The sequence below is a fragment of the Nilaparvata lugens genome, chromosome 2, assembly GCF_014356525.2.
Source record: "Nilaparvata lugens isolate BPH chromosome 2, ASM1435652v1, whole genome shotgun sequence".
Lineage (NCBI taxonomy): Eukaryota > Metazoa > Arthropoda > Insecta > Hemiptera > Delphacidae > Nilaparvata > Nilaparvata lugens.
Genome location: NC_052505.1, coordinates 946,349 through 963,286, shown reverse-complemented (window position 1 = coordinate 963,286; position 16,938 = coordinate 946,349). Strand labels below are relative to the sequence as shown.

General features: G+C 36.8%; 1 protein-coding gene across 1 annotated transcript in view; it reads right to left on the bottom strand.

Moving 5' to 3' along the window:
* The window catches only part of LOC120349571, a 50,213-nt gene that overhangs the window by 2,859 nt on the left and 30,416 nt on the right, over nt 1-16,938 (bottom strand). The window contains 6 exon segments of the mRNA XM_039419958.1: nt 14-310; nt 2,033-2,124; nt 2,126-2,442; nt 7,497-9,124; nt 9,127-10,754; nt 10,823-11,117. Coding sequence (XP_039275892.1) covers nt 14-310; nt 2,033-2,124; nt 2,126-2,442; nt 7,497-9,124; nt 9,127-10,754; nt 10,823-11,117 — 4,257 coding nt within the window.

The following is a 16,938-nucleotide window of genomic DNA, read 5'->3' as shown; positions in this document are numbered from 1 at the left end:
GGAGCCACCACACTGGAGGCGGCACCGCGAGAGGCGGCCGCAGGGTAGCCAGGGGGGCGGTAGCGGGCCGACTTGACTCCGCCTCCGGAGGCGGCGGCAAACTGATGCAGACTGTGCGCCTGTAGAGACTGGTGGTGGTGCCGGGGGCGGTGTGAAAGCGGGGCAGTGGTTGGCGGCCGCCGGTCGCTGGAGGCGGCGATCGTCATCCGAGTCATCCTCGCCGTCGGCGGAACCGCCTGAGTCCAGCGGCGAGCGACGCCCCGCCCCCCAGATCTTGTCTCTAGACTGCCGCCGATACTTGCCACACGACCTAAGAAACGGTTGAAATGAAAGAAAAATTGATTACAATATATAAGTAAATCATCCTTAAATAAATTGCGTAAATATATGAATATATGACGGAAGGTCCCTTCAAGGTTGAATAAACCTGAGCGCAGAGACCGAGTGTTCTATGATAGAGAATAATTAAAATCCAATTTTAATTTATTCAAACTAACAATATTTACAATAAGAATCAATAAGAAAAACAAAACACACAGAGCTCAGTAGATTTTATTAATATAATAAATACTGGTATGTTTTATTAGAAAGAAATTTGTGAATGGAATACAGATAGATAGAAAAAAATCATTTTTGTATAGTTGTATTATATTGTAGTGCTGATTTTTTCGCTGAGTTCTTATTAATGTATAAAATCGTCATTACACAGAATACACTAAAAATTACAATACGGATTCCATGAACTTATAAGAACTTAAGTATTTTATATTGTACTTTTCTTTAATTCATTGTTTTCTTTACAAATATATTCTGTTACTCTGAAAGTATTTAAAAACGTTCAAATACATAGGTATGGTTGGGCATTACTTCAATTAATTTTATTGATGCTTATATACTTGCAAGGTAGAAGTACTCGTTCTCAGATTTCTTTCATCTCTCATTCATTCATCATACAAATGGAAGCATATGTGCACATTGTCATTCATCCCTTCATTATCACCTGGCTTAAAATACTCGTCAAGAGGTGCCTTTTAAATAAATAAATAAATAAATAAATGAATAAATAAGTAGGGAATTATTTATAATAGTTGTTAATAATAAGCTCTATTTTTCTCTCACCTTTAATAGGTTATCCTATTAATGTCTTTACCTGTTAATATATGTATCACAAGTTGTTCTCTACCAGTAGAGCCATATTTCAATTAATAATATTTGTTTTATTAATTTATATTCCTTTATACTTTTTTACTTTGATAAGATTACTTTATGGCAAATTAATGAATTTTTATATTTAGAAGTAGAAGACACTGTTATGAGTTTATTTAGTATCTCTCCTACACATAGACCTGTAGTCGTGTAGTGGGTTTCCGTATATACCATGTTTGTAAATAAACTCTCTATTTTAACTTTCATATTTTATTTATAGCTCTATAGTGTATGGTGAAGAAAGGAGGTTTATCAGTATTATTCTTTCTCTTTTATATTTAAGTGATGAATTTCCTTTATGTATTATACCATAGAGAAACAATAGCATAAGTAGATATCCCATGGTATAGGGGTTTTTTATGTCGCAACCTTTACTGTTATCGCAAGCTGATAGTCCACGTAGTTCTTTCCTGTGAAGCTCTATGACGCTGGTAGTCTCTCATATTGTGCCGTTCATACACTCTTACCCGGTCCAAACAAGTAAAATAGACAATAATCGACGTGTATGTAAGAGTGTATGGACGATACAATATGAGAGACTACCAGCGTCATAAAGCTTCACGAGAGAGAAATACGGGACTATCAGCTTGAGATAACAGTAAAAGTTGCTACTAAACGCCCTATACCATGGGATATCTACTTTCGCTATGGTGTTCTATGATTACTTAATTATCATGTGTCATTTGAGTAGTTGGTTATTTCTTACTTGCACAAACTGGTTATTTTGTTCTTTTCTTGTTTTGTGGAAATAAATATATAATTATTTTGTATGTAACATTCTGGGCAATAATTCATTTGATTTAGATTGATTTTCATGAAACCTGACTGACACGATCCAAGCCGATCCGACTGCCCCCCTTGGCGAGCAAATCAGAAGCCGACCTCCGCTTGCCGCTCGGCTGCACCGACTGGTAGTCTCAAAAGTCGGGTGCGCGAATCCGACGCCGCCAACAGCGCCGACTCAAAACTGCCGCGCCAACTGAACCGCTCGTTGTCGCTCGCCTCCAGCAGCGGGTCGTGCGACTTGGACCGCGGCAGAGGCAGTGCCAGGGGCGGACTACTGCCGCCTCCGCCTCGCCGTCCCTCGTCCTCCTCGTCTTCGTCCTCCTCGGTGGTGGATGCCGCCCCCGGCTTCACGGTCGTGCTCCGGCGGTGGTGCATCCGCGCCGCCCCCACCCGCGGCGACGACTGGCCTCCGCCCCCACTACCGCCGCCTCCGCCTTCGCCGCTTGACACCTGTCACACCATCAACAAGACAATACTATAGTGAGGTCCACGTTATAATGGCAGTGGAGAAAGATGGGACAACAACGTTGCCGATCCTCAGCCTTTTATAGACATTAGCTCAAACAAGAAAAGAATGAAGATAACAAATTCTAATTATCAGTCAACAAAAAAGAAGAATAATGATACTATAGTGAGGTCCACGTTATAATGGCAGGGGAGAAAGACGGGACTTTTGTGTAGTTGAGAAGTTGATATTGTGGTAATTATTCATATTGAATGAAAAATCCTAAGAAATTGTCAAAAAACCACATATTCATTGATACTTAGAAAGACCGGTTTCGGTTATTACACCATTGTCAATCTCTGATAAACTAAAACTAAATACAAGAGCAGCAGAATTTATACTAGTAGGCGAGTAAGCCGCCATTTTGTGACACCGTTGAGTGGGAGGAGACTGTCTAGCTGGGCCAATGGCAGGCGTTCATGCCTGACTCGCCTACTAGTATAAATTCTGCTGCTCTGTATTTAGTTTTAGGTTATCAGAGATTGAAAATGATGTAATAACCGAAACCGGTCTTTCAAAGTATTAAGATCTATGGTTTTTGACATTTTCTTAGTCTTTTCATTCAAAGAGGGACAACAACGTTGCGATCTCAGCCTTAATAGACAGTAGATGATACAGGTTTGAAATGAAATTGATTTATTTTTCTTCTCTTTTACAAAAATACAATATATATAATATATAATTATATATATTATACAATAGGTTAAAATGTGAAGAAGGCTCCTCTCATGGGTTTATTGATGTAATATTAACGGTCCTTATACCATGAGGATCCGACAATAAGAAATTCAATAAAATCAATTCAAAATGGGGATAATGGCTAAAAAACAATATTTTTCACGGTTTTCTCGAAAACGGCTCTAACGATTTTCTTCAAATTATACCCTAGATAGCTATTTATAAGCCCTATCAACTGACATGAGTTTCATTTCTGGGAAATTGCAGGAGCTCCGTAATATTCCTGAGAAGAATGAATTTTGTTAAATTGTATCACGATTTTCTCAAAATGAATTGACCGATTTTTTCAAATTCATACCCTGTATAGTTATTTATCAGCTCTATTAACTGGCATGAGTCTCCTCCTTGGGAAACTAACAGGGGGTCCGTCCACCCCATCCCTGAGAAATTTACTTTGAAACCTCCTTCTCGTGCGTGAGGTAGGTAGGTAGAGCAGTTATTAAAAGAACACATGTCGATATTTATTTGTAGAACAGCTGTTTTGACAACTTTAAAAAATCCTCAAATTTATTAATTCAAAACAAAGGAAAATGTACTCTGAAAACAATAACAATAGTATAATCATAGTTTTAATTATTTAGCCGCTAATCGGCATAATGTTATTCCCCGAATTATCCTCTTTTAAGAATGAGGCTTATAGATCAATGAGCAAGGAAAGTTGTGTGAGTGTACCACACCAGATTTTTTTTATATAGTGATGTATCATTTTGAAAACTTTGAATTGTAAATGCTATATTGAAAATATGTAATGTAATGTAATCATGAATAAACTCCTCTGGAAGTGTAATCCAATCCAGAGAAATTATTATTATTTCCTGTAGTGGAAACTACCGTACTTGTACACCATATAAAACATAACCTATTTTTTTCAGACATTTTATTATTTATCAAAATTTGGGAACAGAATAGTTTTGAGCTATGCCTGTTGTTCTATCCCGATCATATTCATATGATTTGTAATTATATCAACGAATAAATAAATAAATAAATAATCATACTTTCTCTCCACCTTTCTTTCACATCATCAGCCCTTCTTGTAAGGGATAATTTTTTTACATTTCTTCTCCATACTAACTCCATTCTAGTTTCATAACGCAATTTCAAAGTTAGCTAATTTATTAGAGTACAACTTCCTTTCTGATTTAATAAAAACTATCTTTGTACTAAAATGAATAAATTGAATGGTTTGATTTTCAAATACAGCTGAAATTGGGAACAGCCAAGTTCACTTGCATAAACTGTTGAATAGGCTTTATTGTTCTACCTACTGTGTATATGACATTCAAAAGGTAATAAATGGTAAAACTATAGGAATGTGTCCATTTGGGCGAGCACAGATTGAATAACACAGTGATTGTCCTATTGTTGCGAATTCCGTTTCATTGTGCTGATAATAATGTATATAATACGCTTGGATAATAGACGACCTTTCACGCTCCGTGAACAGTGAACATTCACGTTGGCTAATTCAACTAAATCAGGAAACATGCGTACAAATGTTTCAGTCAAAAACGTGCTACCTCTAGACTGGGCGCACACCAGTCAGAACAAAACAAGACATGATCAGACACGTTTAGTCACAATACTTCACATAGTTGCTTATGACGCAACACACACTGATTAGTCATTGCAATTAGACACGTCTTCATAAGCAACTATGTGAAGTATTGTGACTAAACGTGTCTGATCATGATTTCTAGACAGAGTATTACTTTAATTCGAAAATAAATAAAGGACCAACTTACTTTTAAATATCTAAGCTAAGCTGTCAGTTTTTATACCAATTGACACATTCCATTCAAATTCATTTATTTGCTATAAAATAATACAGATTTATAAAATAATTTATTCATCCATCTGTTTATTTTTAATCTTAACGACTCATTCATTCCATAATTGAAAGTATGAGTAAATAAATAAATACCTACAGTAATTAATTGAAACGGTTTGGAATAATTCAGTCTTAATTTCATTTATGATGTACGCTAGTGATAAGTGAGTGCCTCAAGCTTATTTTGAATTGTCCAAATATTATAGGTTATGTCCATTCAAATTTCTACACCAAATCACAATCTAAAATATAAACTAGAATAAAACAAACAATTTTAAATTTGGATGGATTAATAATAAAAGTTTCTTAAAAACATGAAACAAACTATAAATTCACAAAATAAAGAATAAAAACACTTAAATTTTGAGCTCGAAAATATCACATTCACCATAGCTATATAACAGCTGTAATTAAAGAATAAAAACACTTAAATTTTGAGCACAAAAATATCACATTCACCATAGCTATATAACAGCTGTTAATTAAATTTAATTAAATGTGATGTACAAAAATTGATTCATGTACAAAATAACATTGTATGTCTTGAGTAAAGAGATTAATTGATTGTTATATTATAATTTGTTTAGTAATGAAAGACTGAAAATATAAGTTCTGTCTAAAATGTAAGAATCCTGTTAATTTATTCTGCAGTATAGTCTACTTCTCTAAAAAATTTATATTATCCATTTATAATAATTATTTTCGCAGTATCTAATGGAAGATCTGTGTAAAATGTAAGGATAGGCTAGTGTTAATTCTTATTCTGTGATTATTATTAGTATTTTTTGTTATTTCAATCTGACTCCCATATTTATTTATTTATTAGAACAGTCACAAACACGATATTTGGAAAGAGAAACAGGCAATTGCCCAAAACTTCTTCAATTCCTTGATTTTGGCACATAAATAGTCCAAAGTGAGGTTAAATTTATGTTTTCACCAAAGATTATCACTCAGAGAATAAGTATTCGAGATATGACTGATGAATTTTGAATTTCGAAGGGTTGATAAGAGCCGGAAATAACACTAAACAATTCGAAAGTTTCAATAATATTGAAATAAACTTGAAAATTTTGAGCAGATATTCTGCAGAATATCTTTCTATGAAAATTTTTATTTTACAGTGCTTCATTTTTTATTTATAATTTACACAATCAACTTAAGAACAAAGAAACAGACTACAGTCCAAAACTTCTTTCCATCCTAATTTCATAAAATAAATTGTCCAAATAAAGGTTATGTGCGACTTTCCAATTCTTCACTAATTTCCACATTGAAACAAAACACAAACACTTGAAACTATTGATTTTGTATTTTGATTAAATACATTAATTTTGTAAAGATTAAGTATTAATTTTGTAAGATTAAGATCCGAATTGATAACAAAATTCCTAAAATAAATAATAATATATATTGTGGTTAATGCTTCAACAATTACAGAAAATTAGCGTCAAGTTGATCTTCTGTTGTATGTAGAGACTATGTATAACTTGTTACGACACGTTACACACTACTGGGCCATGCTAGATTATGTAATGTTATTGTAATTTTATAAATTATATTTTTTTAAATTATTATAGAAATAGCTAGTACCCTTTTTCACATAAACACTACCAGCTTCAGCACTAATTTCAGCCATTTTCAAGTGTCCTTCTCTCAAAATGAATTATTATTTTCCATTAAACAAATATTTTATCTTCTTCTTGATGTCTCAGTTTATATTTTTAAATGGCAAATTGTGTTACGATTTACATGATATGTTTATATGTATAACGGTTACATCTGGCTTATATGAAGACTAATTTTGATTTAAGACTAATTTTGAAGACTAATTTTGATTTATTTCTCAAATCTGTTTGTAAATCTCAATTCTATTCTTAAAATAGCCTACATATCTTACTTAGTATAACAGAGCAGAAGAGAATTTGTTGTTTTATTTTTAAATATTGGTGATCTTTATCTTTGATGTAGAACATATAGTTGAATCTCAATTAGGCCTATACTGATTACAAGAGCAACATTTGTATGAAAATAGCGTAAGAGAATGGAATCTTCTTTTTTCTTGATATTGTAATGTAGAATTATAAAATCTAATTATGTTATTAATATTACGATGTATATTAGTATCTTATGCTATCCAACATTCTAGAGGATACACCATCCCTCATCACAAGCTTTGCTTAAAGAGGGATGCAACAATATTATTTAGAATATGATATTTTATGAAAATACACATTATTTTATAAAGAATTTGTATTTTATGTTTGTAAGTATGAATTGTATATTAATTTTTTGTAGACATTAATGAATTGAATCGAAATTGAATTGAATATCAGATTTTTTTAGTTATAATATTCTATGAAAAATTGGGTTAAGATTCTATAAATTCTATTCTTTTTGTAAAATGTAGGGTGAAAATTTAGTACTGACCTCATGCATGAGAGCGACCAGCCGACTGCCAATATGCTGCATCACCTTGGCGATAAGCGGCGGCGAAGACGTATGCTGGCTATCATTGGCGTCGAGACGCCCTAGCGACGCCACCAGTCGCTGATAAACGACGGCCGCCTCATCTGGCCTAGCCTCCGGCGTCGGTGTCGGCGTGAAGGTATCGATAATCGGCCGAGAATTGACCGATGTCGGCGTAAAATTGTCGATAATCTGCCGACAACTGGCCGAAATCTGCTGTTGCAACACACTCTTGCGACCGGCGCCCTCCAGGTCGGAACTGGTGTAGTCTGACGAGTCGTATGAGTCACTCCATGTATCTTCACTACTTAGATACTCGACGATCTCCCTGACCTGGTCGTCACGGAGTCCGGGAACCGTCTTCATAAGTCGTGTCAACTCAGATTCGAAATACACCAGTTGCGGAGGTTTACTACGGGTGCGGGGTTGCGGCCCTGGGGACGCGGGAGGTGCCTTCGGCTGATTTCCAACCATTGTTTTAAAAAACGCGCGCATTTTCGACATCATCAGATTAGTTTCCTCATCACTACTCCAATTATTGAAACTATCTTTCCTTACCAAACTCTCAGCTGGGATGTTGGGAGGAGCTTCTCTCTCTCTCACAGGTGGTGCACTAGCAGTTGACGACGTAGATGTAGACGGTTTATGATCATCTTCACCTTTATCGACAACATCTTTTTCCTCAACTAGTGACGTCACTACGGCGGGTGGTTCTTTCAGTAAGTCATCACAACTCCCCATGAAACCACTATCTCTACTGTGTTGCTTCCCTCGACTAGAAGCCAACTCCGCCACAGCGACCTCCCCATTCTTGTCAGCTTCCTCCTCACGTCCATCCTCATTCACCTCGCCATCGGGAACCTCGAGCAGATGAACCTCGGGCGCCGACGACACACTCCTCTTCTTCTTCTTAGTCCTCTTCACGGTGTCAAACTGTCCATCATTCTTCTCAAACAAACTCTCCTCTTCCTCATCGGATGATCCCTCCCCGGACACCACCTGACTCTCGGCTGGCAGCTGCTCAGCCTCGGCCAACAGATTGTCGAGTGAGGACGAGTGAGACCGACCAGCACCTCTCGCTCGCACCAACCTCTTCCTGCGTTGTTCAGGACTGGGACGACCTTCACTGTCGCTCCCCACACTTCCGTCCGAGTCTCTCCTACTGAACCCCATGAAACCCGACAGGAAATACTTCTCCAACCTCGAGCAAGCCGTCTCCACCGCGTCTTCAACCCCATCCTCACCTTCAGGCTCCACACTCTCACTATCCAGGGTCTCACTGTGTACAGAGCTTGTCTCCGAGATAGTGTCGGCATCGTTGGGAGGGTCATCCCCATCACCTAGCCCGTAGAAGAAATACCTCTCCAGTGGTCTAGTTGGTCGTTTCTCGGATTCAGCTTCGCTTTCTTCGCAACTCTCCTCCACAATAGTATGCAACGTAAAATCGATAGCAGTCCGATTATATCCTCTCAACTCCTCTTCCCGGTCGGCAAACCCAGCATCTTCGCCCTCAGACGAGTCCTCAGTTGTCGTGGCAGCAACTGACTCCTCCCTATCCAACTCCTCCACCCAGGAATCATCATCAGCTAACCCTCCTCGAGACAACTCAGTGTATCACCACCCAACACAACTCTAACCTGTTCCGAGGTATCAACCTCATCATTCACCAAACTCTCACAATCCTGCACAATAGTAGCCGGCCGATCCTGGGTTATCATAACCAAACTTGTGTATCGACCAGTTTCAGGTCGTTGGTTATCATTTATAATCCGTTCCAGCTTGTCGGTTCCATTCAGTTCCATCGACTCGGTACCTGAGAACTCGTCGGAAGCACTGCTGCTACGAGTTCCGACATTTGCACCACCTTCATTGTCGCTGTCACACCTTCGAGCATTCTCGTTACTGTCGCTGTCACACCTCCGTACATTCTCGTTAATGTCGCTGTCACACCTTCGCACATTCTCGTTAACTGCTTCACACTTTTCAACAACATCCAAACTATCCTGAACGTCCAGGCTTCGCTCGTCGTTATGATAATGTCGCGGCGGATCCAAGGAGTCGATCATGTTGTTATCAGCGCCGAGCGAATCAGCGCTGGAGACTTCCGGTTGCCGTGGAACCGGTTGCGAGAGAACAGCATCACGTGAAAGGGAATCATATTCGAATGCAGCCGACTGCGGTTCTTGGCAGGCGGATACAGGTTCAAGGTCGCGCGCTGATGACACACTATCCACTTCGTTTCTCTTTGCAACTTCGTTCACATTTACACTAGCCACATCGTTCACATTTACACTAACTGTTGACCCCGACTCCCCCACCACATCACGTTTCACTATCACATCATTTTTGACACTATCAAATATATCCGAAAGATGCACATTTCTAGGACGATATCCACTGTCAACACCTACAACATCCTCTTTGTTGCACATTTCGTCGACCCCTGTATGTTTAATGAGTGTAACACCGGTATCTGATGAGACACTAGTAAGTTTTTCGAGTGTATCTGACGAGACACTAGTATGTTTAATAAGTGTAACACCAGTATCTGACGTGACCCCAGTATTCTTGACGAGTGTAACACCACTATCTGACGAAACACTAGTATGTTTAATAAGTGTAACACCGGTATCTGAAGCACAATCTGTATCATCCTCTTCATAATTCCTTTCTAAACCTGGTATATCACACTCTACATTGTTGGAATGATTGACAACATAGGTTCTCCTAGTACGTTTAGTTGGGCGTGTGCTTTGTTCAGAGCTGGTGGATGCTGAAGAGTCTGAGTAGTCGGAGGATGAAGAAGCACTAACACCGTCAACCACGGTTTGATCGTTGAACCGGTACACGCGTTTAGTGGCAGTTTGTTCTTCGTCGGAGGATGAGTTGTCCGTTGATGAAGGTTCAGGTGGTAGGACTGGATCAACGGATTTCTCTTCGAGCGGTTTGTAAAGTTTGAGAACTACATCATCAGAAGCGGTGTTGTTTTGTTGGCTGTCGTCTCCAGCGGGCATGTCGGCGCCTTGGGGGGTCATGGCACCACTCCCGCCGCCATGACGCAAAAGCAGTTCGCGCCAGACGGGAGCCAAACAATGCTGTACGCGAATCGTAAACTCGGGATGCCAGGGCACGGGCACTAGCACGGGAACCGGAACAGGAACCGGAACGGGGATCGGTATCACACTGATGTCTCCTCTCGCGGCGACGGTCGGCCGACGACTGGCTGCTCCCAAAGTTTCAGTTGCGCGAGGAGCGATGACTGCGCATGCGCCCGCGTTAGGCCCCGCCTCCAGGTCAGCGCGTGGAGTAATGACTGAGTTGAGCCCCCCTCCAGGTCGGCGCGTGGAGTAATAATTGCGCATGCGCCCGAGTTGGGCCCTGTCTCCAGGTAGTAATCCCAGGCGCAGTCATCGTCGTCCGACGGCAAATCCTCTCGTGACGACGAGTCGGAACTACTAATGAAGACAAGGCGGTAGTCGTCGGTACCCGACTCCACCAGCCAGCTGGACTCCTCGTCTGTCGACGCCTCACCGCCTCCGGCGCCTTTTATCAGGTGGCGTCTGCTGCGTGGGGGTGTCACACCTGAAATAAAACAAAAATTCAAATTCAACAAGGTCAATTTCAAACACAAAGTCGACAATTCCTTGCAGTTTTCAGATGAATGTGCTGGATGCAAGGAAACTGGAAGAAATATCAACACAAATTAAAACCTGAAATTTACCTGAAAATAGATCAACGTCAGTTCAATGAAAAATTCATCTAAATTCAAGTAATAAAGTGAAAAATCTTCAATATTTTCAATATTCTTATAGAATGAAAATTTTAAATTGATTTCTACAAATTTAATGACAATGGAGGCCTTTTGCAGAGTAAGAGCTCAAACTGAATTGAATCAGCTGGAGGTTCAATCTCAAGATAAACCACATTAAAACAAACAAGAATTAATATGGATTTTTGTTATAAATAAGATTAATCTGTTTAAGATAAACATATTAATCTGTTATAATAAAACATATAATTCCCATTTGTAAAAACTGTTTATTACGCAGAAATTAATTATCAAATCTATTTTAAAGAAACCAAATTTTTTAAAATAAACCTTGTATTTTGATGAAGTCAATGTTTTGACAGTTAGATCTTGACATTTTAATTGAATATTTATTAAAAATAGAACCAGTTTATCAGACACCAACAACTAAATACAGCTTAAGACCTACTTCAAATACGCATAGCATGATATTATACTACAACTAATGAAACAACATTAAAAGGCAACTTATTTATCCAAGTATTAAATGATAGTACATGAAACATGATTATTTTCAATTATTATAGAGTACAGTATGAGGTACCTATTCAATTTTTATAGAGTACAGTATGAGGTACCTATTCAATTATTATAGAGTACAGTATGAGGTGCCTATTCAATTTTTATAGAGTACAGTATGAGGTAACTATTCAATTTTTATACTGTAAGAGCTGGGATATTTCAAAATTTGATTCTCTAAATGCCAATTATTTGCATCCAGATTTTATTTACAAATACATAATTATACTACACTGCACATATAAAATTCAAGAGACTGCTAATAATAAATTTAATCCTAATTATGATACCCCACTATAATAATATGTGTTAGGTGATCATAACTTAATATTCTCATCTAAAACATGAACAACATTTAGAAAAAAGTAGTTAGTAATTTACAAGTGTGAGAGTCACGTGTTAGAAATTATTGGTACATAATTTTTCATTGAATACATGACAGGGATAACATCTCAGGTTTATAAGAGCAGCTTTTATTACGTACTTCTGAATCCTACCTATTTTAATAGAGAGTACACCAAAACCAAAGACGATACTGTGGTATGTTTAGGAGCTCTGGACTGTGCCAAGTTTCAATAGCTAATATCGTTGAAGTTTACCAACACTGTTCAATCAAGAAATGTATAAATTTATTGCACAATTCTTATACATTTCTAAATTTCTTATACATTTCATACTCTAGAGATCGCCAAACTGATCAATGAAAAAAAAATTATAAATCATATATATTTCATCCTCTTACATGAATAATCTTTTTCTGATTCAAGCTACAAGCTATTTGATATTTGATTCATTGAAGAGACTTATTCAACTCCCATCCGCGCAAATTAGAAAATTGACAGAACAAAACAAATTTAATGATATTAGAGACCCAAACCATGAAACCATGAAGGTTGACGATAGTGATTACCACACGGTTATTTGACGGAAATTAGTTACATTTGATGCAGTCCTAGTTGAAACAGATATTATATAGTGAGGTCCACGTTATAATGGCAGTGGAGAAAGATAGGAGAAACAGCGTTGCCGATTCTTTGCCTTAAGGCTGTGCATAGGCTAAAAATAAACTTTCTACTCGTGATATTTTTCAAAGTTTTTCGATTTGTATATCATCAAGCTATCAAAATGAAACATTTTTCGCAGGAAACATTTTTTTCTGATCATTACTTTTTGAGATATGAGCGCCTAAAGTTTAAATTTTTGGGACAGAACATTTCAAGTTCGGTAAGAGATAAATCCATGAGATTTAGAAGGATAGATTCTTCATGTTATTGTTGATCTAGTAAACCCAAAATTTTCTGAAAATACCCATTTTTGAAAAAGTTATTCAATTTACCAAAAATAACTCAACTAAAAGTTATTTTTGGTTATCTTTAGTAAATTGAATAACTATCTTAAAAATTTATATTTTCAGAAAATTTTGGTTTTACTAGATCAACAATACCATGATGAATCTATCCTGCTAAATCTCATGGATTTATCTCTTACCGAATTTGAAATGTTCTGTCCCAAAAATTTAAACTTTAGGCGCTCATATCTCAAAAAGTAATGATCAGAAAAAAATGTTTTCCTGTGAAAACTCTTTCATTTTGATAGCTTGATGATATACAAATCGAAAAACTATGAAAAATATCACAAGTAGAAAGTTTATTTTTAGCCTTTGCACAGCCTTAATTCTTCTGCTATCGGACCATACAGTCATCGGAAGTAAAATAAACTTATACAGTCTGTCAGTAAAATATTCATAACACTCTCTCTCAACACTTAATTAAAAAGAATGTCATTTTGATAGCTTGATGTTATACAAATCGAAAAGCTTTGAAAATATCTTAATTAATTATTTTTAATTAATTTTGTTTTTTTTTTTGAATAAAGAATTTGAATTTGAATTTTGAATATCACGAGTAGAAAGTTTATTCTTAGCCTTTGCACAGCCTTAACACTGCATTCTATAGAGGATGACTGATACCGGTATATCTGATGTAATATCAACTGTTCATTCTTGTTTGGATGAACTAATTAATCTTCATAATTTAGATTGAATATTTCATGTAATATCTCATATATTTTATGTAATATCATAGAACATAGATGAAGGATAAGCATAAGATTATTGCTTGTCTCTGGTAATATCTACTGTTCACCCTGGTTTAAAATGATCAATTATGTTTTGTTAGTCAAAAAATATATCTTTCACTGATCAATATTGATTTTTGCAATCAAGATTAAATATTTTGTTAGTTAATGATATTTCTACATGGTTGAGGAACCATCTGGGCAACTTCGCGGAGCTAGAAAAGGATATCGCTAACGGCTTTGTCGAATGATAGACAAGGATAGCAACACCAATGGACCTCACTATAGCAGCCAGGCCAGAAGTGTCTTCAAGGCCACAAGCGAACGTCTGAGCCGACATTGGCCTGGATTGGCTAAGGCGCTCGCCCACATCCTGCTTTCAATGGAGAAAGTGCTCTAACTGTCCAGCTAAAATATCCAACTCAACATATGAACTCTGTTCCCAATCAAAGAAATACTACAGACAAGTTACTAATCCACAAAACCTATTGAATGTCATTTACAATACCACAATATGTGATAAGAAATTGAACAGTAACTATTTGCTGTAAATAAAATAATAAATATTTCTTATAAGTTGTTAATGAAATATCTACTACAACATATGAACTCTGTTTCCAATTAAAGAAATACTACAGACAAGTTACTAATCGACAGAACCTATTGAATGTAATTTTTCCTCCACAATAAGTGAGTTTCTATTGCTGAAAGATTGTAATTCGATTTTGTCTAAGTTTGTCAATAATACACAGTAGAGTAGCCTTTTATGTGGGTATCACCCACATAAGCGATTAAATATCATGAATTTATTGGAGTAACTTCTCCAAGCGGTCAGCTAAATGTCATAGCATATTGAAATTGAATAGTAACTCTTCTACATGTGGGCCAGCCGATAGTTACTATAATGTTATGATACTATAGAGCTTGAGAATAGAGAGATCCTTTTTATAATATTCAAAAATATTTACATGCAATAAGTTACAGCTCTTCCTAAGATAATAAAAATATTGGAAATAATTCATTTCTATATTACAGCGAAATTTCGACCAAGTAATTCTGGGACACACATATTGAGCATCTTTCAAAAAAATTATCTCGAATAGTCTATTTATTGAGAAAACTGAAAATTCGCGTTACGATGGACAAATTTTTGAAACCAGACAAGTTTGATGGTGATCCGAATTCTCCAACAGCTCTACAAGAATGGAACTTCTGGCTAAAGACTTTTGAGAATTTCATCGCATCTTTTGACGAAGAAGACATCGATGATGAAAGTAAGTTGCGGTTGCTTACCAACTTTCTATCTCATTCTGTTTATCAAACAATTGCCGACAAAAATTCATATACTTCGGCTATTGACGCACTAAAATCTGCATATGTAAAACCAATAAATGAAATATTCGCTAGACATAAATGAAAGTAAGTTGCGGTTGCTTACCAACTTTCTATCTCATTCTGTTTATCAAACAATTGCCGACAAAAATTCATATACTTCGGCTATTGACGCACTAAAATCTGCATATGTAAAACCAATAAATGAAATATTCGCTAGACATAAATTGGCAACTAGAAAACAGTCTTCAGATGAGACAATTGACCAATATAACCAAGCTTTACAACAACTGAGTAAGAATTGTGGGTTTGCAGATGTTGATTCTGAAACTCATAGGAAAACATACATTCGTGATTCATTTATCCGGGGCCTCAGCTCTCATCAGATAAGACTGAGACTTTTGGAGTTTGACAAGCTAACTCTTGATGAAGCTATTGAAAAAGCACGTGCCTTGGAATCTGCCAGAAATCAATCAGCTTCTTACTCTTCTGAAATAACTCTTAATGCCACTTCAAATAATTCTTCAGAAAATTCATGTAAAGAAACAAATTTGTCAGCTGTAAAAACTGGAAGCTCAAGTTTTCAAAAATGTTATTTTTGTGGTCGTCAGCGACATAAAACACGTCAGCAGTGCCCTGCACTAAATGACTCATGCGAAAAATGCCAGAAAATAGGTCATTGGAAAAATGTCTGCAAATCTACTAAAACTTCTTCATCTTCGGCGCTTATTGCAGCCTCTACTGTTCTTGAAAATGCTACAGTACAAGCTCAGGTAAACAACATTCCTACTTCTGCTTTGATAGATACAGGAAGCTCTGAGACATTTATTTCACACTGTTTTGCTAAAAAATGTGGACTTGAAATGTACCCTACAACTGGTGCAGTGTCCATGGCTTCAACATCACTAAGAAAGAACATTTCCTTTTATTGTGTAGCTCATTTAGAATTTTCAGGTCAACATTACCCCAAAACAAAATTCAGTGTATTGCCTGATTTGTGTGCTAATGTTATTGTAGGACATGACTTACTTAATCAACACTCTGAACTTAGAGTTTCATTTGGAGGAACTAAACCCCCATTGACTATCAATTATCTGGCTCCAGCAAAGATAGAACCTCCACCACTTTTTGAGTTTTTAACTAAAGACATTAAACCTATAATTACTAAATCCCGAAAGCATTCTCTTGAAGACACTAGTTTCATGGAGAAAGAAATTGAGAAACTGCTAGCTGATGGAATTATTGAAGAAAGCAGGTCTCCCTGGAGAGCTCAAGCATTTGTAGTGAAGAACGAAAATCACAAAAAGCGAATGGTAATAGACTATTCTCAAACTATTAACCGATACACACATCTTGACGCATATCCCCTCCCTAGTCTTGAAGATATTGTTTCTAAGGTCTCAAAAAACTCTGTATTCACCACTATTGACTTGAAAAGCGCTTACCACCAGGTACCCCTACGAGAAAAAGATCGACCTTTCACTGCATTTGAGGCATGTGGCCGTTTGTATCAATTTCGAAGGCTTGCTTTTGGTCTGACAGATGGTGTACCAACTTTCTATCTCATTCTGTTTATCAAACAATTGCCGACAAAAATTCATATACTTCGGCTATTGACGCACTAAAATCTGCATATGTAAAACCAATAAATGAAATATTCGCTAGACA